Below are 25,327 nucleotides of genomic sequence, written 5' to 3'. Positions count from 1 at the left end.
TACTATAACTATAACCAGTCACTACCACTACTATAACTATAACCAGTCACTACCATTACTACTGTAGACACTACCACTATTATAACTATAACCAGTCACTACCACTACTATAACTATAACCAGTCACTACCACTACTATAACTATAACCAGTCACTACCACTACTATAACTATAACCAGTCACTACCACTACTATAACTATAACCAGTCACTACCACTATTATAACTATAACCAGTCAATACCATTACTACTGTAGTCACTACCACTACTATAACCAGTCACTACCATTACTATAACTATAACCAGACACTACCACTAATATAACTATAACCAGTCACTACCACTATTATAACTATAACCAGTCAATACCATTACTACTGTAGACACTACAACTACTATAACTATAACCAGTCACTACCATTACTACTGTAGACACTACCACTACTATAACTATAACCAGTCACTACCACTAATATAACTATAACCAGTCACTACCACTACTATAACTATAACCAGTCACTACCACTACTATAACCAGTCACTACCATTACTATAACTATAACCAGACACTACCACTAGTATAACTATAACCAGTCACTACCACTACTATAACTATAACCAGTCACTACCACTACTATAACTATAACCAGTCACTACCACTACTATAACTATAACCAGTCACTACCATTACTACTGTAGACACTACCACTATTATAACTATAACCAGTCACTACCACTACTATAACTATAACCAGTCACTACCACTACTATAAATATAACCAGTCACTACCATTACTACTGCAGACACTACCATTACTATAACTATAACCAGTCACTACCACTACTATAACTATAACCAGTCACTACCACTACTATAACTATAACCAGTCACTACCACTACTATATCTATAACCAGTCACTACCATTACTACTGTAGACACTACCACTATTATAACTATAACCAGTCACTACCACTACTATAACTATAACCAGTCACTACCACTACTATAACCAGTCACTACCACTACTATAACTATAACCAGTCACTACCACTACTATAACTATAACCAGACACTACCACTACTATAACTATAACCAGTCACTACCACTACTATAACTATAACCAGTCACTACCACTACTATAACTATAACCAGTCACTACCACTACTATAACCAGTCACTACCACTACTATAATTATAACCAGACACTACCACTACTATAACTATAACCAGTCACTACCACTACTATAACTATAACCAGTCACTACCACTACTATAACTATAACCAGTCACTACCATTACTACTGTAGACACTACCACTATTATAACTATAACCAGTCACTACCACTACTATAACTATAACCAGTCACTACCACTACTATAACTATAACCAGTCACTACCACTACTATAACTATAACCAGTCACTACCACTACTATAACTATAACTAGTCAATACCATTACTACTGTAGTCACTACCACTACTATAACCAGTCACTACCATTACTATAACTATAACCAGACACTACCACTATTATAACTATAACTAGTCAATACCATTACTACTGTAGTCACTACCACTACTATAACCAGTCACTACCATTACTATAACTATAACCAGACACTACCACTAGTATAACTATAACCAGTCACTACCACTACTATAACTATAACCAGTCACTACCACTACTATAACTATAACCAGTCACTACCATTACTACTGTAGACACTACCACTACTATAACTATAACCAGTCACCACCACTACTATAACTATAACCAGTCACTACCACTACTATAACTATAACCAGTCACTACCACTACTATAACTATAACCAGTCACCACCACTACTATAACTATAACCAGTCACCACCACTACTATAACTATAACCAGTCACTACCACTACTATAACTATAACCAGACACTACCACTACTATAACTATAACCAGTCACTACCACTACTATAACTATAACCAGTCACCACCACTACTATAACTATAACCAGTCACCACCACTACTATAACTATAACCAGTCACTACTACTACTATAACTATAACCAGTCACTACCACTACTATAACTATAACCAGTCACTACCACTACTATAACTATAACCAGACACTACCACTACTATAACTATAACCAGTCACTACCACTACTATAACTATAACCAGTCACTACCACTACTACAACTATAACCAGTCACTACCACTACTATAACCAGACACTACCATTACTATAACTATAACCAGTCACTACCATTACTACTGTAGACACTACCACTACTATAACTATAACCAGTCACTACCACTACTATAACTATAACCAGTCAATACCACTACTATAACTATAACCAGTCACTACCATTACTATGACTATAACCAGTCACTACCACTACTATAACTATAACCAGTCACTACCATTACTACTGTAGACACTACCACTACTATAACTATAACCAGTCACTACCACTACTATAACTATAACCAGTCACTACCACTACTATAACTATAACCAGTCACTACCATTACTATGACTATAACCAGTCACTACCATTACTATATCTATAACCAGTCACTACCATTACTACTGCAGACACTACCACTACTATAACTATAACCAGTCACTACCACTACTATAACTATAACCAGTCACTACCATTACTACTGTAGTCACTACCACTACTATAACTATAACCAGTCACTACCACTACTATAACTATAACCAGTCACCACCATTACTACTGCAGACACTACCACTACTATAATTTATTTCACATTCATAAATACTTAGAAGCTATCAAGCACACCACATTTTCTGTAGGAAATATACAGCACTATTCTAGTCAGGATCTGGCTTTGTGATATGTGAGAATGACTCCGTATACTACAAATGTGACCGATATGTATATAGAGTATCACTGAATCAACAGGATCAAATACTAATCTATATATAGTATCACTGAATTAACAGAATCAAATACTAATGTATATATAGTATCACTGAATCAACAGGATGAAATACTAATGTATATATAGTATCACTGAACATGTGCCTATTTCTTATTGAAAAACTAACGGTATTGAAAGAATGAACAAAAAGTTGGAACATAAAATAAAGCGCTTAACATTTGCACCACGTGACTTCCTGTTGTGGACTCTCACTTCCTTGGCGGCAGCTCCCAAACCAGAAACGGATCAATATACTTACGAAGATCCTCTACTTTTGTTGTTTTAGTACGTCGTATTGAGGTATAGCGCGCTAACTCCGCTACTTTTCTATTCATATTTCGCTTATAAATAAGCTTGCCGATATGGGCTGTTAACTTTGCCGACTTGTTAGCTAGCTAGATAGCTTGCTAAAACATAGCTAACGTTAGCTAGCTAGCTACAACCAGCGTATCAGGCTATCTAGCTCGGTAATAATGAACCATGTCTAGCTCTTTGACGGCAGAGCAGCAGCGGAAGATCGAGGAGAACAGACAGAGAGCTTTAGCGATTAGAGCGCAGAGACATGCTGCTCAGTCAAACAACCAGACGCCGATATCAGTCCTCAACAACCCAGCCAGTGGCCCTCAGCAAGGCAACCAGACGCCAATATCAGTCCTCAACAACCCAGCCAGTGGCCCTCAGCAAGGCACTAGCGCTCACTCTGGTCCAGCTGTTCCAAGAGGGACACCTTCTAATTCAACTCCCCGAACAGGACCAACGCATAATACTGGGCCTCAGAATTATGTCCCACAGGGTCAAGACAGGAGACCTAACCAGTTGTTTTCTAGGCCAAGGGACAAGTCTGGACAGAATTCACCAGTCTCCAATACTGCCACTAAACAGGTGAGGAGTGATAGCTTGACGTTTTGTACAGTTATATTTGTTTTTGGTGTGTGTTTCTAATCTACTGTTTTTGTGTTTGTCTCCTCAGGTGAAAGTAATAGACCCACTACCTCTCCCAAAGGGACAACATTCCTTGAAAGGGTTAGATGTGTTTACCAGAGGAAGCCCCCCTGCGTTCAAACCTCCACTGCCAAAGACAGCAGTGTTACCTGGTCCATCTCCTTCTTCTACAAGTGCAACTGGCAGTTTCTGTGTTTCTACACCTCATCCAAAGACCTCTTCTCCTGGTCTGTCTTCCAGTTCTGGAAGTGCCACTGGTAGTTTCTATAAACAAGGAACCAAACATGGAGCCACACCCCCATCTGTCCAGAGTGCAGTGAGACGGCAGCCTTCCTCCAGCAGTACTGACATTAGCAATTCTGTACCTGCGAAGACCCCTGCCGTCACAGTCAGAGGAAAATGTGTCTCTCACTCAGAGGAGCGTTTCAGAGTGGAAGTCAGCTACCATGCTGAGCTGATTGCTGTGTTCAAAAACATCCCTTCTCGGAACTATGGTGAGTTTTAATGGATGCATTTCAATTCATCCTGGTGATTGTCCGGTTGAAAGGGGAAATACAGCTCTACAAAGTGCAATAACTATTTCCTTTCTATTCCTTACCCTTAGATTACCCACACTTGTTTTCTATGTCTTCTTGTATCGCCAACAGACCCTGCTACAAAGATGTGGAACTTCAGTCTTGAGGACCATCGTCAGCTAAGTATGAGGCCTCGGATACTTTGAGAAGATAATCAAATGTATCGGTCAAGAAAAGATGTTGTCTTTTTCCCAAATGACACTCTCTTCCCTACAGGGCTCTGGTCAAAAGTAGTGCGCTGTATACGGAGTAGGGTACCATTTGGGACTGTCTAAAAAAAAAGGCCCATGTATTTCCTGTTGTAGTGGAGGAGGCAGGCTCCATCTCCTGTGTATGTCTGAAACCTCTGGAGGGGATGGGGGGTATTGCCGTGGCGGCGGCGGCGTCGTCTAGCCGGTCCCGTGACGCTCCTGCGCCGGCGGCCCTGCTGAAGCTGTGTAGTGGCTGGCAGAGACCAGGGGCCACCGTACAGGGCCACGCCACCCTGGTGTCACGATCACGCTTCGAGGTCGACGTTGGCTACCATGTTGACGTCATCGCTGCTTTCAAACAGATGCCGTCCAAGAACTATGGTAAGTGGAACCTGTTTAGGGCTGTTGCGGTGACCGTATTACCGCCACACCGGCAGTCATGACCGCAGTCAAATTCCACCTGACCGTTGAGTCACGGTAATATCCTCTTATACACTGGACATGCGTTGGTAGTAGATTATTACAATTTAACTCGTTGGTAAAAAATTATAACAAAAATATAAAGATTTAAGTTGTCTTCGGTACTTAATTGGTCTAGCCAATACTTCAAAATTAAACTAATTCTAGTAATGGCCTTTGAGTGTGGCCTGTATTATTATGAATCCTGGATGGACTGGTTACCTAATGCTACGCTCCAAACCTTCTATAGGCCTAGGCGATGCTGTTGGTTCATTGATTGTGCAGGGCGACTTACAGATAATTATAGTGAATTTGTATTTCATAGGCTGACACATTACCTTTAGCTACAGAATATCTCACCACAGTGAGTTTCCATCTCCTCCCTTCTCTCCTTCATTCCTTTCTCCAGCGCGCAGAGAGAGGGGCTGTCAACCGTTTTTTATTTAAATATGTTTTTCGTTGTGAAAACATGTTGCTATCGATGGAGAGCCCATGGCATACAGAGTACTGGGTAGCTGGAGGAACAGGGTTGGAGAGCCCCTGGCATACAGAGTACTGGGTAGCTGGAGGAACAGGGTTGGAGAGCCCATGGCATACAGAGTACTGGGTAGCTGGAGGAATAGGGTTGGAGAGCCCCTGGCATACAGAGTACTGGGTAGCTGGAGGGACAGGGTTGGAGAGCCCATGGCATACAGAGTACTGGGTAGCTGCAGGAACAGGGTTGGAGAGCCCATGGCATACAGAGTACTGGGTAGCTGGAGGAACTGGGTTGGAGAGCCCATGGCATACAGAGTACTGGGTAGCTGGAGGAACAGGGTTGGAGAGCCCCTGGCATACAGAGTACTGGGTAGCTGGAGGGACAGGGTTGGAGAGCCCATGGCATACAGAGTACTGGGTAGCTGCAGGAACAGGGTTGGAGAGCCCATGGCATACAGAGTACTGGGTAGCTGGAGGAACAGGGTTGGAGAGCCCATGGCATACAGAGTACTGGGTAGCTGGAGGAACAGGGTTGGAGAGCCCCTGGCATACAGAGTACTGGGTAGCTGGAGGAACAGGGTTGGAGAGCCCATGGCATACAGAGTACTGGGTAGCTGGAGGAATAGGGTTGGAGAGCCCGTGGCATACAGAGTACTGGGTAGCTGGAGGAACAGGGTTGGAGAGCCCATGGCATACAGAGTACTGGGTAGCTGGAGGAACAGGGTTGGAGAGCCCATGGTATACAGAGTACTGGGTAGCTGGAGGGACAGGGTTGGACAGCCCGTGGCATACAGAGTACTGGGTAGCTGGAGGAACAGGGTTGGACAGCCCGTGGCATACAGAGTACTGGGTAGCTGGAGGAACAGGGTTGGAGAGCCCATGGCATACAGAGTACTGGGTAGCTGGAGGAATAGGGTTGGAGAGCCCATGGCATACAGAGTACTGGGTAGCTGGAGGAATAGGGTTGGAGAGCCCATGGCATACAGAGTACTGGGTAGCTGGAGGAATAGGGTTGGAGAGCCCATGGCATACAGAGTACTGGGTAGCTGGAGGAATAGGGTTGGAGAGCCCATGGCATACAGAGTACTGGGTAGCTGGAGGAACAGGGTTGGAGAGCCCATGGCATACAGAGTACTGGGTAGCTGGAGGAACAGGGTTGGAGAGCCCATGGCATACAGAGTACTGGGTAGCTGGAGGAATAGGGTTGGAGAGCCCATGGCATACAGAGTACTGGGTAGCTGGAGGAATAGGGTTGGAGAGCCCATGGCATACAGAGTACTGGGTAGCTGGAGGAACAGGGTTGGAGAGCCCATGGCATACAGAGTACTGGGTAGCTGGAGGAATAGGGTTGGAGAGCCCGTGGCATACAGAGTACTGGGTAGCTGGAGGAACAGGGTTGGAGAGCCCGTGGCATACAGAGTACTGGGTAGCTGGAGGAATAGGGTTGGAGAGCCCGTGGCATACTGGGTAGCTGGAGGAACAGGGTTGGAGAGCCCATGGCATACAGAGTACTGGGTAGCTGGAGGAACAGGGTTGGAGAGCCCATGGCATACAGAGTACTGGGTAGCTGGAGGAATAGGGGTTGGAGAGCCCATGGCATACAGAGTACTGGGTAGCTGGAGGAACAGGGTTGGAGAGCCCATGGCATACAGAGTACTGGGTAGCTGGAGGAACAGGGTTGGAGAGCCCATGGCATACAGAGTACTGGGTAGCTGGAGGAACAGGGTTGGAGAGCCCGTGGCATACAGAGTACTGGGTAGCTGGAGGAATAGGGTTGGAGAGCCCACGGCATACAGAGTACTGGGTAGCTGGGGGAACAGGGTTGGAGAGCCCATGGCATACAGAGTACTGGGTAGCTGGAGGAACAGGGTTGGAGAGCCCATGGCATACGGAGTTTGGGCGGAATATCACCTGCCGCGCAGCGAGAGGCTGCATGCTCCTCAAACAGTGGTTGATGTGTGAAGTGAAATAAGTGTTCTTATAAGCCCAGACGTTTCAATCCTGAGTGAAATCAGTTTTGATGGTTGCTGCTAAAACCGGAGTAGCCTAACCAGCATGATTTCAACTGCAGGAAAGCGGCCTCCATTCGCTATTCCAGTGCCCATGTTCCTACCCGTTTGATAATGGGTCATTCTAAATCGAAACATATTAGTAAAGATTAAATAGAGAAAATTATGACTTGATGAGAGAAAAGGGTGTGCAGCTGAGGCAAGGAACAGAGTGTTGCGGCTTTTAAATAGTCAATAGACTGTAGTCGCATCATGCAGCCCACATGTTTAGATTTTTAAGACATTCTAAGGTTTGTGTCATTCACAATAAAATTAGCCAAATAACTCTAAATCTAGTTTATAGGACCTGTTTCAAATGATAACTTTTACGCTCAACATAGCCACTTCATCATAATAATAATAATATGCCATTTAGCAGACGCTTTTATCCAAAGCGACTTAGTCATGTGTGCATACATTTTTACGCACTCGCTCCGGAATGGGATAAATATCCTTTCTATTTTATTCAGCTAAGTTCAATTATATTCTTCTTACAATAATATAAATAATGGTACGGGACTTATAAGCATATCTTGTCTGCTAAATTAACTAGCCTATGGCATGGAGCATAAGAGCTGTTAAACATATTTGTTATTAACGATCAATTACCGTGATACTTGCATTTGCATGACAATAACCGGCTGACAGAATTTCATGACCACCACGGCCCCAGAGCTGTTTGTTCATTTTCAATAGTTTTCAAGCGTATTATTTCATTTTCATATATTCATCAGTATGAAGTTTTGGATAGCTCTTTGTAATATTATATATTGTCTCTTCTGTTAAGATATGAAGACAAGGAAGTGGAGCTTCTTGCTTGAGGATTATAAAAGACTTAGTGAGTATTATCCTGTTGTAGTCATTGGTTAGACACTTCATGGTCATGTGTCCTCTAGCCTTCTCTGCTGAATGTTCTGCGTCTCTGTGTTCTGTGTTCACTGACTGTTCTGTGTTCTATAGTCAGTGACTGTTCTGTGTTCTGTAGTCAGTGAATGTTCTATCTTCAGTGAATGTTCTGTGTTCTATAGTCAGTGAATGTTCTGTGTTCTGTATTCAGTGACTGTTCTGTGGTCTATAGTCAGTGACTGTTCTATATTCAGTGACTGTTCTATATTCAGTGACTGTTCTGTGTTCTATAGTCAGTGAATGTTCTATCTTCAGTGAATGTTCTGTGTTATATATTCAGTGACTGTTCTGTATTCAGTGACTGTTCTGTGTTCTATCTTCAGTGAATGTTCTGTGTTCTATATTCAGTGAATGTTCTGTTCTGTATTCAGTGAATGTTCTGTGGTCTATAGTCAGTGAATGTTCTGTGTTCTATAGTCAGTGAATGTTCTGTGGTCTATAGTCAGTGAATGTTCTGTTCTGTATTCCGTGACTGTTCTGTGTTCTATAGTCAGTGACTGTTCTGTGTTCTATAGTCAGTGAATGTTCTGTTCTGTATTCAGTGACTGTTCTGTGTTCTATAGTCAGTGACTGTTCTGTGTTCTATAGTCAGTGAATGTTCTTCAGTCAGTGACTGTTCTGTGTTCTATAGTCAGTGAATGTTCTGCGTCTCTGCATTCTGTATTCAGTGAATGTTCTGTGGTCTATAGTCAGTGAATGTTCTGTGTTCTATAGTCAGTGAATGTTCTGTGTTCTATAGTCAGTGAATGTTCTGTGTTCTATAGTCAGTGAATGTTCTGTGTTCTATAGTCAGTGAATGTTCTGTGTTCTATAGTCAGTGAATGTTCTTCAGTCAGTGAATGTTCTGCGTCTCTGCGTTCTGTGTTCAGTGACTGTTCTGTGGTCTATAGTCAGTGAATGTTCTGTGTTCTATAGTCAGTGAATGTTCTTCAGTCAGTGAATGTTCTGCGTCTCTGCGTTCTGTGTTCAGTGACTGTTCTGTGTTCTATAGTCAGTGACTGTTCTGTGGTCTATAGTCAGTGAATGTTCTGTGTTCTATAGTCAGTGAATGTTCTTCAGTCAGTGAATGTTCTGCGTCTCTGCGTTCTGTGTTCAGTGACTGTTCTGTGTTCTATAGTCAGTGAATGTTCTTCAGTCAGTGAATGTTCTGTGTTCTATAGTCAGTGAATGTTCTTCAGTCAGTGAATGTTCTGTGTTCTATAGTCAGTGAATGTTCTTCAGTCAGTGAATGTTCTGTGTTCTATAGTCAGTGAATGTTCTTCAGTCAGTGAATGTTCTGTGTTCTATAGTCAGTGAATGTTCTTCAGTCAGTGAATGTTCTGTGTTCTATATTTAGTGAATGTTCTATTTTCAGTCAATGTTCTATAATCACTGACTGTTCTGTGTTCTATATTCAGTGACTGTTCTATAGTCAGTGAATGTTCTGTGTTCTATATTTAGTGAATGTTCTATTTTCAGTCAATGTTCTATAATCACTGACTGTTCTGTGTTCTATATTCAGTGACTGTTCTATATTCAGTGAATGTTCTGTGTTATATATTCAGTGAATGTTCTATAGTCAGTGAATGTTCTACGTTCTATATTCAGTGACTGTTCTATACTCAGTGACTGTTCTATGTTCTATACTCAGTGAATGTTCTATCTTCAGTGAATGTTCTACGTTCTATATTCAGTGACTGTTCTATGTTCTATCTTCAGTGAATGTTCTATCTTCAGTGAATGTTCTATCTTCAGTGAATGTTCTATCTTCAGTGAATGTTCTATCTTCAGTGAATGTTCTATCTTCAGTGAATGTTCTATCTTCAGTGAATGTTCTATCTTCAGTGAATGTTCTATCTTCAGTGAATGTTTTGTGTTCTACTTTCAGTGAATGTTCTATCTTCAGTGAATGTTCTATCTTCAGTGAATGTTCTATATTCAGTGAATGTTTTGTGTTCTACTTTCAGTGAATGTTCTATCTTCAGTGAATGTTCTATATTCAGTGAATGTTTTGTGTTCTACTTTCAGTGAATGTTCTATATTCAGTGAATGTTTTGTGTTCTACTTTCAGTGAATGTTCTATCTTCAGTGAATGTTCTATATTCAGTGAATGTTTTGTGTTCTACTTTCAGTGAATGTTCTATCTTCAGTGAATGTTCTATATTCAGTGAATGTTTTGTGTTCTACTTTCAGTGAATGTTCTATATTCAGTGAATGTTTTGTGTTCTACTTTCAGTGAATGTTCTATATTCAGTGAATGTTTTGTGTTCTACTTTCAGTGAATGTTCTATATTCAGTGAATGTTTTGTGTTCTACTTTCAGTGAATGTTCTATCTTCAGTGAATGTTCTATATTCAGTGAATGTTTTGTGTTCTACTTTCAGTGAATGTTCTATATTCAGTGAATGTTTTGTGTTCTATTTTCAGTGAATGTTCTATATTCAGTGAATGTTTTGTGTTCTACTTTCAGTGAATGTTCTATCTTCAGTGAATGTTTTGTGTTCTACTTTCAGTGAATGTTCTATATTCAGTGAATGTTTTGTGTTCTACTTTCAGTGAATGTTCTATATTCAGTGAATGTTTTGTGTTCTACTTTCAGTGAATGTTCTATCTTCAGTGAATGTTCTATATTCAGTGAATGTTTTGTGTTCTACTTTCAGTGAATGTTCTATATTCAGTGAATGTTTTGTGTTCTACTTTCAGTGAATGTTCTATATTCAGTGAATGTTTTGTGTTCTACTTTCAGTGAATGTTCTATATTCAGTGAATGTTTTGTGTTCTACTTTCAGTGAATGTTCTATCTTCAGTGAATGTTCTATATTCAGTGAATGTTTTGTGTTCTACTTTCAGTGAATGTTCTATATTCAGTGAATGTTTTGTGTTCTATTTTCAGTGAATGTTCTATATTCAGTGAATGTTTTGTGTTCTACTTTCAGTGAATGTTCTATCTTCAGTGAATGTTTTGTGTTCTACTTTCAGTGAATGTTCTATATTCAGTGAATGTTTTGTGTTCTACTTTCAGTGAATGTTCTATATTCAGTGAATGTTTTGTGTTCTACTTTCAGTGAATGTTCTATCTTCAGTGAATGTTCTATATTCAGTGAATGTTTTGTGTTCTACTTTCAGTGAATGTTCTATATTCAGTGAATGTTTTGTGTTCTACTTTCAGTGAATGTTCTATCTTCAGTGAATGTTCTATATTCTGTGAATGTTTTGTGTTCTATTTTCAGTGAATGTTCTATGCTCTGTGTGACTCAATATTCCGTGTCCTACTTCCCAGTGGATGCTCTTGGTACCATTCCATCAGTAGAGATTGAGCCTCTCCCTAGGGCTGTGGTCCAGGTGTTCTCTGCCCTGTTTGAAGGCAGCCAGACGTGGCCATCAGAGGTTCCTGAAGCTGACCTGTCCTCCATCGACCCCTCATTGACACGTAGTCTCATGCCCTTCCAGAGAGATGGTGTCAAGTAGGTGTTATTCTCACTGTTAACATTACCATACAATTGGGTGTTATTCATTAGGGCACACCATAGCAAAACGTTTAGCAACGGAAAGCAGAAATGAGCGTTTCATATTGGACATTTCCAATCCCACGTTTCCGTTTTTTTTCTCCTTCATTTTGTGCCTAATGAATTCAACTCTTATGTATCTGGTTCTTCTTCGCAATAGCCAAAAAGGATGTTTTATATTGTGATAATCAGTCTGTTTGTATTAAACCTTGGTTGTCTCGCCAGGAAGACAGAGTTTGATGGTTCTTGATTAATGGTCTGTTAGTATGCAGTTGTATTAAACCTTGGTTGTCTCCTCCAGCTTTGCGGTGTCCAAAGATGGCCGCCTCCTCCTGGCGGATGACATGGGTCTGGGGAAGACAGTTCAGGCCATCTGCATAGCTGCCTACTACAGGAAAGAGTGGCCTCTATTAGTGGTGGCCCCCTCTTCGGTCAGATTCACCTGGGCTGAGGTACAACCACATCTGTTGTGAAGTTAGCTAAAGACTTGCATCTATTATTAACTATATACGTTGGTATTATTATTATCTTATTAGCTATAGGTCTAGACTATGGTATTTATTAAAATGATAAATTGTGTAATTTCCTCAGTGCCAATAAAGGTCATGGAGTGGTATATTATTGAGGAATACAAAGTTAGTTTTGTATTTCCCCTGATGGTTCTTGATGGATCGGTTCTGTTCTTTCTGTTTAGGGGACAAACTGCCATTCCTGTTGTCCATGAATTCAATAGACACTGTCAATCATGTCCAGGGGTGTACAGTTGAAGTCGGAAGTTTACATACACTTAGGTTGGCGTTATTAAAACAAGTTTTTCAAGCACTCCACAAATTTCTTGTTAACAAAGTATAGTTTTGACAAGTCGGTTAGGACATCTACTTTGTGAATGACACAAGACATTTTTCCAACAATTGTTTACAGACAGATTATTTCACTTATAATTCACTGTATCACAATTCCAGTGGGTCAGAAGTTTACATACTCTAAGTTGACTGTGCCTTTTAACGGCTTGGAAAAACTTAGTGCCTCTTTGCTTGACATCATGGGAAAATCAAAAGAAATCAGCCAAGACCTCAGAAAAAAATTGTAGACCTCCACAAGTCTGGTTCATCCTTGGGAGCAATTTCCAAACGCCTGAAGGTACCACGTTCATCTGTACAAGCAATAGTACGCAAGTATAAACACCATGGGACCACGCAGCCATCATACCGCTCAGGAAGGAGACGCGTTCTGTCTCCTAGAGATTAACGTACTTTGGTGCGGAAAGTGCAAATTAATCCCAGAACAACAGCAAAGGACCTTGTGAAGATGCTGGAGGAAACAGGTACAAAAGTATCTATATCCACAGTAAAACGAGTCCTATATCGACATAACCTGAAAGGCCGCTCAGCTAGGAAGAAGCCACTGCTCCAAAACCGCCATAAAAAAGCCAGACTACGGTTTGCATCTGCATAGATCGTACTTTTTGGAGAAATGTCCTCTGGTCTGACGAAACAAAAATAGAACTGTTTGGCCATAATGACCATCGTTATGTTTGCAGGAAAAAGGGGGTTGCTTGCAAGCCGAAGAACACCATCCCAACCGTGAAGCACGGGGGAGGCAGCATCATGCTGTGGGGGTGCTTTGCTACAGGAGGGACTGGTGCACTTCACAAAATAGATGGCATCATAAGGAAGGAAAATTATGTGGATATATTGAAGCAACATCTCAAGACATCAGTCAGGAAGTTAAAGCTTGGTCGCAAATGGCTTAAGGACAACATATTAAGGACAACAAAGTCAAGGTATTGGAGTGGCCATCACAAAGCCCTGACCTCAATCCTATAGAAAATGTGTGGGCAGAACTGAAAAGGCATGTGCGAGCAAGGAGGCCTACAAACCTGTCTCAGTTACACCAGCTCTGTCAGGAGGAATGGGACAAAATTCACCCAACTTATTGTGGGAAGCTTGTGGAAGGCTACCCGAAACGTTTGACCCAAGTTAAACAATTTAAAGGCAATGCTACCAAATACTAATTGAGTGTATGTAAACTTCTGACCCACTGGGAATGTGATGAAATAAATAAAAGCTCAAATAAATCATTCTCTCTACTATTATTCTGACATTTCACATTCTTAAAATAAAGTGGTGATCCTAACTGACCTAAGACAGGGAATTTTTACTAGGATTAAATGTCAGGAATTGTGAAAAACAGAGTTTAAATGTATTTGGCTAAGGTGTATGTAAACATCCGACTTCAACTGTATATTGCTATTCTTTACACATTAGTGTTAGTGGAATCTGGAGGGGTTTTAATTAAGGAGAACAAAGTTGGTTGTTATTAGCTAAGTCCTTTGTTTCGAAGTGCTGTGAATGATTCAAGCAGTCTAATTCCTTTGTGTAGTCCTGTAGCTTCGTTTGGTCATTTATCTTCAAGAAGAAACACTGCAATATTGAATTGCAAGAAGTATTTTCTTTGTCTCGAGTGCACCCAGGAAATTAAACAGATCAAATTTGGGCATGCAACACCTGAGGCTGTAAAGGACAGGGGAAGGGGGGTACCTAGTCAGTTGTATAACTGAGTACATTCAACTGAAATGTGTCTGTATGGAATAGGGTTTTATCTGTCAATTATTTGCTTCACCTGCAATGAAATGAAAGTCCTTTGTCCTATTCATCCCTCTGGCTGCATGTCCTATTCATCCCTCTGGCTGCATGTCCTATTCATCCCTCTGGCTGCATGTCCTATTCATCCCTCTGCTGCTGTCTATTCATGCTGTCCTATTCATCCCTCTGCTGCATGTCCTATTCATCCTCCCTGTCATCTCCCTCTGGCTGCATGTCCTATTCATCCCTCTGGCTGCATGTCCTATTCATCCCTCTGGCTGCATGTCCTATTCATCCCTCTGGCTGCATGTCCTATTCATCCCTCTGGCTGCATGTCCTATTCATCCCTCTGGCTGCATGTCCTATTCATCCCTCTGGCTGCATGTCCTATTCATCCCTCTGGCTGCATGTCCTATTCATCCCTCTGGCTGCATGTCCTATTCATCCCTCTGGCTGCATGTCCTATTCATCCCTCTGGCTGCATGTCCTATTCATCCCTCTGGCTGCATGTCCTATTCATCCCTCTGGCTGCATGTCCTATTCATCCCTCTGACTGGTCTCTTGTTATCCCTCATGGTTCTGATGTGTTCTGCTCCATCAGGGTGTATGTTAGTGGTTCTAAAATATACCCTTGTAGTGTAAGGGGTACTGTCGAATTGGAGCAGGGGGCTAGTTCTCATTTAATTGCCGCATCAGGTTTGCAATCAAAGAGGAAGGTCTTAGACCGCCAGAAGTGTCCATATGTTGCTGCTGTTACCTCTACTGTTCCTCCCAGATGTGCTCTATATATATATATATATATATATATATATAGCATTGGAGTGGTAACTGGGGTAACTAGTTTAAGATAAAGCCACAGCAGTCGGTTTGAAACTTTAGGGCCATTGAATGTGGTTATAGCTAGAATAGATTTAAATGGTGTCTTTCTCTGCATGATTGGCCTCTTTCAAAAACATGGACGTCGCAATGTTAACCTTAATGATCGTCAAGGAGGAACCATACACTCCGGGACACCCCGTTCACCAAAATGGATCGCTCCTACAGACAGTGAGTCACGTGGCCGTGGCTTGCTATATAAAGCAGGCAGACAGGCATCGAGGCATTCAGTTACTGTTCGATTGAACATTAGAATGGGAACAATGAGTGGCCTAAGCAACTTTTAACGTGGTATGACCGTCGGTTCCAGTATCTCAGAAACGGCTGACCTCCTGGGCTTCCAGGGTTTACTGAGAATGGAGCGACAAACAAAAAACATCCAGTCAGCGGCCGTCCTGTGGGCGAAAACAACTAGTTGATGAGAGAGGTTCGAAGGAGAATGGCAAGTATTGTGCAAGCTAACAGGCGGCCCACAAACAGACAAATAACGGCGCAGTACAACAGTGGTGTGCAGAACGGCATCTCGGAAACACACAACTCGTTGGTCCTGGCAGCAGACGACCACACCAGGTTCCACTCCTCTATCAGTGGCTCCAGTGGGCACGCGGTCAACAACACTGGACAATTGAGGAGTGGAAAAACATCGCCTGGTCCTACGAATCCCGGTTCCTGTTGCGTCATGCTGATGCCAGAGTCAGGATTTGGCGTAAGCAGCGTGAGTCCCATGGCCCCATCCTGCCTGGTGTCAACGGTACCGGCTGGTGGCAGTGGTGTAATGGTGTGGGGAATGTTTTCCCTGGCACACGTTAGGTCCCTTGATACCAATTGAGCAACGTTTGAATGCCACACCTTGTAGAATCCATGCCCCGAAGAATTTAGGCTGTTCTGGAGGCAAAGGGGGGTCCGACCCAGTACTAGATTGGTGTACCTAATAAACTGAGTATATATGGACGCTTACATAGTAACCCATTTTTAAATGATGTTGAGAAAATATGAATTAAAGGTAGACTCAGAAATATGGTCTAAGTTATAGTAATTGTTTTTTACTGCACCCGTCATTGGTCCTACACTAAAACCTGAAAGCCTTTGTTGGGCTGTGTTTTGTTTAGACAATCTGCTAAGCATCCAGTGTGCACATATGTCAACTCTACAGAATGCCATTGTTCACAGCGGGCATCTCCCCTCCTCTCCAGGCGTTCAGGCGGTGGCTGCCATCTGTGCAGCCCGACAGTATCAATGTGATTGTCAAAGGGAAAGACAACCTGAGGGGTGGTCTGGTCAACATCATCAGCTATGATCTACTGAGCAGGATGGACAAGCAGCAGGCAGCTAACCCCTTCAATGTCCTCATCATGGATGAGTCCCACTTTCTGAAGAACATGAAGACTGCCCGCTTTAAGTCTGCCTTGCCACTGCTCAAGGTGATGATGATTCTCTTTACTCTTAGGATCTTTGGAATTTAGGCTACAAATGTATATATTCTATGTAACAATGTAACAAACGTAATAGTGAAGTTTTCATTTGATCTCTAAGACTGTTGGGTTGGACTGTGTTCTCATTAGTGTGTTGTCGCTGTCTCCAGTCAGCAAAGACTGTTGGATTAGTTAGATAGCTGACTGGAGACCGTGACAACACTAAGACTGTTGGGTTGGACTGTGTTCTCGTTAGTGTGTTGTCGCTGTCTCCAGTCAGCAAAGACTGTTGGATTAGTTAGATAGCTGACTGGAGACCGTGACAACACTAAGACTGTTGGGTTGGACTGTGTTCTCGTTAGTGTGTTGTCGCTGTCTCCAGTCAGCAAAGACTGTTGGATTAGTTAGATAGCTGACTGGAGACCGTGACAACACTAAGACTGTTGTTCTATGTTCTCAATCTCAGGTAGCTAAGCGTGTGATCCTGCTGTCGGGGACTCCTGCCATGTCCAGACCCTCAGAGCTCTACAGTCAGATCCTGGCTGTCAAGCCCTCCCTGTTCCCCCGCTTCCATGACTTTGGGACCAGATACTGCAATGCCAGACAGGTAAGTTTAGCCTACAGTACATTATCCTAGACCAGCCTGTTACTACTCTACAGGCTCTAGACCCGCCTGTTACTACTCTACAGGCTCTAGACCCGCCTGTTACTACACTACAGGCTCTAGACCCGCCTGTTACTACTCTACAGGCTCTAGACCCGCCTGTTACTACTCTACAGGCTCTAGACCCGCCTGTTACTACTCTACAGGCTCTAGACCCGCCTGTTACTACTCTACAGGCTGTAGACCCGCCTGTTACTACTCTACAGGCTCTAGACCCGCCTGTTACTACTCTACAGGCTCTAGACCCGCCTGTTACTACTCTATAGGCTCTAGACCCGCCTGTTACCACTCTACAGGCTCTAGACCCGCCTGTTACCACTCTACAGGCTCTAGACCCGCCTGTTACCACTCTACAGGCTCTAGACCCGCCTGTTACCACTCTACAGGCTGTAGACCCGCCTGTTACCACTCTACAGGCTCTAGACCCGCCTGTTACTACAGGCTCTAGACCCGCCTGTTACTACAGGCTCTAGACCCGCCTGTTACTACAGGCTCTAGACCCGCCTGTTACCACTCTACAGGCTCTAGACCCGCCTGTTACCACTCTACAGGCTCTAGACCCGCCTGTTACCACTCTACAGGCTGTAGACCCGCCTGTTACCACTCTACAGGCTCTAGACCCGCCTGTTACTACAGGCTCTAGACCCGCCTGTTACCACTCTACAGGCTCTAGACCCGCCTGTTACCACTCTACAGGCTGTAGACCCGCCTGTTACTACTCTACAGGCTCTAGACCCGCCTGTTACTACTCTACAGGCTCTAGACCCGCCTGTTACTACTCTACAGGCTCTAGACCCGCCTGTTACTACTCTACAGGCTCTAGACCCGCCTGTTACTACTCTACAGGCTCTAGACCCGCCTGTCACCACCCTACAGGCTCTAGACCCGCCTGTCACCACTCTACAGGCTCTACTCTACAGGCAGTAGAGGACTGTAAGTTCAGCCTAAACCTGGCTCCCCTCAGGTTCCCAGGGGTTTATATGTGCAGCTATTTGTTGTATTTGTATGTATACTTGGCTGGGATTTGAATAGATCCAATTCATGATGAATTCATCTAGGGCTGTTTAGTCGACAGGTCGATTGTTTGGTCGATACGCTGTTGGTCAACCAAGATTTCTTAAGTCGACAAGTAGCAGAAAATAAAATGTCATGGTGTACAAGACACCTGTCTGATTGGCTCCTGTCTGAGTGGACTGATCCATTATGGAGGCCTGTCTGAGTGGACTGATCCATTATGGAGGCCTGTCTGAGTGGACTGATCCATTGTGGAGGCCTGTCTGAGTGGACTGATCCATTGTGGAGGCCTGTCTGAGTGGACTGATCCATTATGGAGGCCTGTCTGAGTGGACTGATCCATTGTGGAGGCCGTGGGGATGGCACAGTCCATCACTCTGAGATACTGAAATTGTATATTGTTATATTACATAAGAACAATGGTGCAACACTAATAAAAAAAAGTATATTATTTTATAACAAATGCGCTTCCTCCCGTGTTGGATAGTGGTCGCTGTCCACGATTCTGAAACACATCAGTGCGCTGTTGAATTGGCGCCTTTTCCTAGACCATGTTGCTATGTTTACTCGTCATATCCGATTGGTAGTTAGTCTTCTCCCATCGCTGCAACTCCTGTACGGACTCGGGAGATGCGAAGGTCGAGAGCCGTGCGTCCTCAAACACAACCCCGCCAAGCCGCACTGCTTCTTGACACACTTCACGCTTAACCCAGAAGCCAGCAGCACCAATGTGTCGGAGGAAACACTGTACAACTGGCGACCGTGTCAGTGTGCATGCGCCCGGCCCGCCACAGGAGTCGCTAGAGCGCGATGGGACAAGGACATCCCGGCCGGCCAAACCCTCCCCTAACCCGGACGACGCTGAGCCAATTGTGCGTCGCCTCATGGGTCTCCCGGTCGCGGCCGGCTACTATACAGCCCGGTATCGAACCAGGATCTATCAGCAGCTACTCTTCCTGTTGTCCACATAAAACATGACATAATACAGAACATTAATAGACAAGAACAGCTCAAGAACAGAACTACATCAATTTATAAACGGCACATGTAGCCTACATATCAATACATACACACAAACTATCTAGGTCAAATAGGGGAGAGGCGTTGTGCCGTGAGGTGTTTATCTGTTGAAACCAGGTTTCCTGTTTACTTGAGCAATATGGGATGGACCGGAGTTCCATGAAATAATGGCTCTATATAATACTGTACGCTTTCTTGAATTGGTCTGGATTTGGGGACTGTGAAAAGACCCCTGGTGGCATGTCTGGTAGGGTAAGTGTGTGTATCAGAGCTGTGTGTAAGTTGACTATGCAAACCATTTGAATTTTCAACACATTCATGTTTCTTATTAAAACCTGACTGTTCGGCGTTGTAACCGACTTCAGTGGGCAAATGCTCACCTTCAATGGCCACTGGCACACTGGAGAAGTGTGCTCTTCACGGATGAATCACGGTTTCAACTGTACTGGGCAGATGGCAGATGGCGTCGTGTGGGCGAAAGGTTTGCTGATGTCAACGTTGTGAACAGAGTGCCCCATGGTGGGGTTATGGTACGGGCAGGTATAAGCTACGGACAACGCACAATTGGAAATGTAATGATGGCAATTTGAATGCGTAGAGATACCGTGACAAGATCCTGAGGCCCATTGTCCTGCCGTTCATCCGCCACCATCACATCACGTTTCAGCATGATAATGAACGGCCGCATGTCACAATGATCTGTACACAATTCCTGGAAGCTGAAAATGTCCCAGTTCTCCCATGGCCTGCATACTCACCAGACATGTCACCCATTGAGCATGTTTGGGATGCTCTGGATCGACGTGTACGACAGTGTGTTCCAGTTCCCACCAATATCCAGCAACTTCGCAAAGCCATTGAAGAGGAGTGGGACAACATTCCACAGGCCACAATCAACAGCCTGATCAACTCTATGCGAAGGAGATGTGTCGCTCTGCATGAGGAAAATGGGGGTCACACCAGATACTGACTGGTTTTCTGATCCACCTCCCTACTTTTTTTTAAGGTATCTGTGACCAACAGATGAATATCTGTATTCACAGTCATGTGAAATCCATAGATTAGGGCCTAATTAATTTATTTCAATTGACTGATTTCCTTATATGAACTGTAACTCAGTAAAAGCTTTGAAATTGTTGCATGTTCCGTTTATATTTTTGTTCAGTGTATATACAGTATATTGCCAATGTGATCATATACCTACATTTAAAAAATATAATTTCTAAATGGTCTGAGAAGAACAACATTGGCAAGTCAATTCAAGCGTAGCCAATCTGCAGTGTTAATATACTGGGCCTATAGCCTACTGCACTAACCTCATTACTACAGAACTGTTTTTAAATGGTTAATGTTGCATAGGCTTACGCTTTCTGTCATGTTAAAAAAAAAATCTCAGTGGTAGATCTCTGCTTGCATTTTGACTCAAAGTGCTCTTGACTCAAAAGGTTGGTGGAAATAATATTGTTTTATAACAAATGCGCTTTCTCCCGCGTTGGATAGCGGTCGCTGTCCACGGTTCTGAAACACATCAATGCGCTTTTGAATTGGTGCCTTTTCCTAGACCATGTTGCTATGTAGACCATGTTGCTATGTAGACCATGTTGCTATGTAGACCATGTTGCTATGTAGACCATGTTGCTATGTAGACCATGTTGCTATGTAGACCATGTTGCTATGTAGACCATGTTGCTATGTGCATAACAGTAAAGTTAACCAGCATGTTGGTGTTGAGACCAATGCAGTGGCGGCAGCAGAATGACTTAATGCCACAGTCACTCGCTGTCATTTTCTTTAATGCAGTGCAGCAAGTCTGAGCCCGGCCAATCAAATCAATTGTTGTCGGACTCCCCTGTAGCCATTTGTGTGTATTCATTATTTAGTCAGAGTGGGTTTCTGTGCATCAGACAAGCTCAGTGCATATAGTTGATTTGATTAAAAACCACATAGGATGTCAATATTTGGAAAAATACACGTTTTAAAAAGAACCGACTACTCTTGGTCAACCAAGATTATTTTTTAGTCTGGGACAGCCCTAAATTCAACACTTCTTTCCATTGGAAAATGCTGTAAATAATTACCATATAACTTTTTGGTTCTCCTGCTAGCTGCCGTGGGGTTGGGACTATTCTGGCTCCAGTAACCTAGGAGAACTGAAGCTGGTGTTGGAGAAGAGTCTAATGTTACGCCGTCTCAAGTCCGAGGTCCTCTCTCAGCTTCCTGCCAAGCAACGCAAGGTTGTCACGGTGACCACAGACGGTATCAACACCCGCACCAAGGCAGCTCTGTCAGCCGCAGCCAAGGAACTGGCCAAGGGGCAACACAACAACAACGTGAGGACAGGGGAAGAGCTCATACATTTTGACAACCTCTAGATTAAACTAAATGAAAAAGAGAGTTGTTTCTAGAGCATTCCATTGGTAATGTTCCTACAGTTTGAACTTGTTGTGTGAATTGGCTCACATTAAGTCTTGTTAAACACACTCATCTCTTATCTTCTGTTGGGTTTTTTTTAAATTCATTTCAGAAGATAAAGGAGGCTCTGCTGGTTTTCTTTAACCACACAGCTGAGGCCAAGATTAAAGCTATCATGTGAGTTTGAAAGCGTTTACCACACGTTGAGGGTACACTTCTGAGAGCATGCTGTTTTAGACAAGGCTGTTCTGTTCTGTTTCTGTTATTCAGGGAGTACATCATGGACTTGTTAGAGTGCGGAAGAGAAAAATTCCTGGTGTTTGCTCATCACAAGCTGGTCCTGGACTCCATCACCAAGGGGCTGGGAGAGAAGGTGAGGAGAACAGGATGAACAGACTAAAGATTAACACGTTGGGTTAGATGACTCACTTTTCTAGTGAATATTGAAATCAGTACAGACTTGTCATGACTCCTGGACAAGGGACGAGGGGTTTTAGTGTATCTTTAGGTAGATGACTTGCTTTTTTTTGTAAATATTTAAAACACGACGGAGGAACAAAAATAGCATAAATAGGAAAGTATAACGGTTTCATTTGAGGACCAGGATGTTGCCAGCTGTGCCATACAGATTGCAACATAGTTGGGAAGAGATTTTTGATGTACCGATTCCATGGTATGAGTTGATATATAAAACGACGCAAGATTCAAGACTTCGTGCTTTTCAGCTAAAATGATTGTATAGAATTCTTGCCACCAACAAAATGTTGAATATTTGGGGCATACAATCATCGAAGCTCTGCAGATTGTGTTGTGAGGATACAGAATCCATAGACCATTTGTTCTGGTATTGCCCTCAGGTAGCCTGGTTCTGGTCTCAGGTTCAGGAATAACTAAATATGTATAACATTAATCTAAAATTGACCCTAGAAATAGCACTGTTGGGAGATCTGGAGAGACCGGGTCAGTCAATTACTAATACTCTTAGTAAAAGTATTTATCTTCAACTCGCAATCTGTGGATTCTGTTCGATTTAGATAGATTGAAATTGTATGTTAAACATCACAGCATATCTGAAAGATATATGGGGAGTAGAAATCCGAAGAGGGTAGCGAGCAGAGATAGGTGGGATGGGCTGAGGGAGGCTGAGGGGTGGGATGGGCTGAGGGAGGCTGAGGGTTGGGATGGGCTGAGGGAGGCTGAGGGTTGGGATGGGCTGAGGGAGGCTGAGGGTTGGGATGGGCTGAGGGGTGGGATGGGCTGAGGGAGGCTGAGGGTTGGGATGGGCTGAGGGAGGCTGAGGGGTGGGATGGGCTGAGGGTTGGGATGTGGAACTGGAGACAATTGGGAGTGGAGTTGCTGGGTGGGGATAGAATGACGGTCAAAGATAAAAGTCAAAAATCAAGTCAAAATAAAACATAACAAAAAAGTAAGTTTGATTGACACTGAGGGGCAGTGTTGTTACAGCTAATGCCGGTTTGCCTGAAGCTGATGCCGGGCAGGTGTTTGTCCACATGGATATACACACACTCACATTCAAACACACACACAGGCACATACACAGACACACACACACAGGCACATACACGGACACACACACACAGGCACATACACAGACACACACACACAGGCACATACACGGACACACACACACAGGCACATACACAGACACACACACACAGGCACATACACAGACACACACACACAGGCACATACACAGACACACACACACACAGGCACATACACAGACACACACACACAGGCACATACACACAGGCACATACACAGACACACACACACAGGCACATACACAGACACACACACACAGGCACATACACAGACACACACACACACAGGCACATACACAGACACACACACACAGGCACATACACAGACACACATACACAGGCACATACACAGACACACACACACAGGCACATACACGGACACACACACACAGGCACATACACAGACACACACACATACACGGACACACACACACAGGCACATACACAGACACACACACACACAGGCACATACACAGACACACACACACACACAGGCACATACACAGACACACACACACAGGCACATACACAGACACACACACACACACACACACATACACGGACACACACACACAGGCACATACACGGACACACACACACAGGCACATACACAGACACACACACACACACACACACATACACGGACACACACACACAGGCACATACACAGACACACACACACAGGCACATACACAGACACACACACACAGGCACAGACACACACACACACAGGCACATACACAGACACACACACACAGGCACATACACAGACACACATACACAGGCACATACACAGACACACACACACAGGCACATACACGGACACACACACACAGGCACATACACGGACACACACACACAGGCACATACACATACACACACACACAGGCACATACACGGACACACACACACAGGCACATACACACAGGCACATACACAGACACACACACACAGGCACATACACGGACACACACACACACAGGCACATACACACAGGCACATACACAGACACACACACACAGGCACACACACACAGGCACATACACACACAGGCACATACACAGACACACACACACAGGCACATACACAGACACACACACACAGGCACATACACATACACACACACACACATGTAAATAGTGCCAAAAAAACCCTGATTGTCTTTATGCCAAGAGGGTTTTTGTTGTTGGTGTTATTTCAGGGTATCGACTACATCCGTATAGATGGATCCACCCCGTCATCAGATCGGCAGCAGCTCTGTGACCGGTTCCAGTTCACTGACCAGAGCTGTGTAGCAGTGCTCTCTATCACTGCAGCTAACATGGGCCTCACCCTGCACTCTGCTGCTCTGGTGGTGTTTGCTGAGCTGTTCTGGAACCCTGGGGTAAGGTCCTGACTAACCCTTAACCCCTAACCCTGGGGTAAGGTCCTGACTAACCCTTAACCCCTAACCCTGGGGTAAGGTCCTGACTAACCCTTAACCCCTAACCCTGGGGTAAAGACCTGACTAACCCTTAACCCCTAACCCTTAACCCCTAACCCTGGGGTAAGGTCCTGACTAACCCTTAACCCCTAACCCTTAACCCCTAACCCTGGGGTAAGGTCCTGACTAACCCTTAACCCCTAACCCTGGGGTAAGGTCCTGACTAACCCTTAACCCCTAACCCTGGGGTAAGGACCTGACTAACCCTTAACCCCTAACCCTGGGGTAAGGACCTGACTAACCCTTAACCCCTAACCCTGGGAT

At 43.7% G+C, this 25,327-nt stretch overlaps 1 protein-coding gene across 3 annotated transcripts in view; it reads left to right on the top strand.

Annotated features, from left to right (window-relative positions):
* Positions 1-3,162: 3,162 nt before the first annotated feature.
* Positions 3,163-25,327, top strand: part of smarcal1 (SWI/SNF related, matrix associated, actin dependent regulator of chromatin, subfamily a-like 1) — a 39,793-nt gene continuing 17,628 nt past the window's right edge. Inside the window, exons 1-13 of one of the 3 annotated variants that reach the window (XM_041868755.2) lie at positions 3,163-3,832; positions 3,921-4,386; positions 4,540-4,590; positions 4,773-5,039; positions 8,430-8,480; positions 11,807-11,990; positions 12,334-12,484; positions 16,687-16,914; positions 17,372-17,512; positions 21,709-21,933; positions 22,131-22,192; positions 22,286-22,388; positions 24,782-24,964. In XM_041868755.2, coding sequence (XP_041724689.2) covers positions 3,431-3,832; positions 3,921-4,386; positions 4,540-4,590; positions 4,773-5,039; positions 8,430-8,480; positions 11,807-11,990; positions 12,334-12,484; positions 16,687-16,914; positions 17,372-17,512; positions 21,709-21,933; positions 22,131-22,192; positions 22,286-22,388; positions 24,782-24,964 — 2,514 coding nt within the window. In that variant the 5' untranslated portion in view covers positions 3,163-3,430. Of the gene's footprint in view, positions 3,833-3,920; positions 4,387-4,539; positions 4,591-4,772; positions 5,040-8,429; positions 8,481-11,806; positions 11,991-12,333; positions 12,485-16,686; positions 16,915-17,371; positions 17,513-21,708; positions 21,934-22,127; positions 22,193-22,285; positions 22,389-24,781; positions 24,965-25,327 lie in introns of all 3 variants that reach the window. The other 2 variants (XM_041868754.2, XM_041868756.2) reach the window with 2 other exon arrangements.

The sequence above is a fragment of the Coregonus clupeaformis genome, unplaced genomic scaffold (genome assembly GCF_020615455.1).
Source record: "Coregonus clupeaformis isolate EN_2021a unplaced genomic scaffold, ASM2061545v1 scaf0495, whole genome shotgun sequence".
Lineage (NCBI taxonomy): Eukaryota > Metazoa > Chordata > Actinopteri > Salmoniformes > Salmonidae > Coregonus > Coregonus clupeaformis.
The sequence above is the reverse complement of the archived record's forward strand: the minus strand, read 5'-3'. Positions and strand labels throughout refer to the sequence as shown.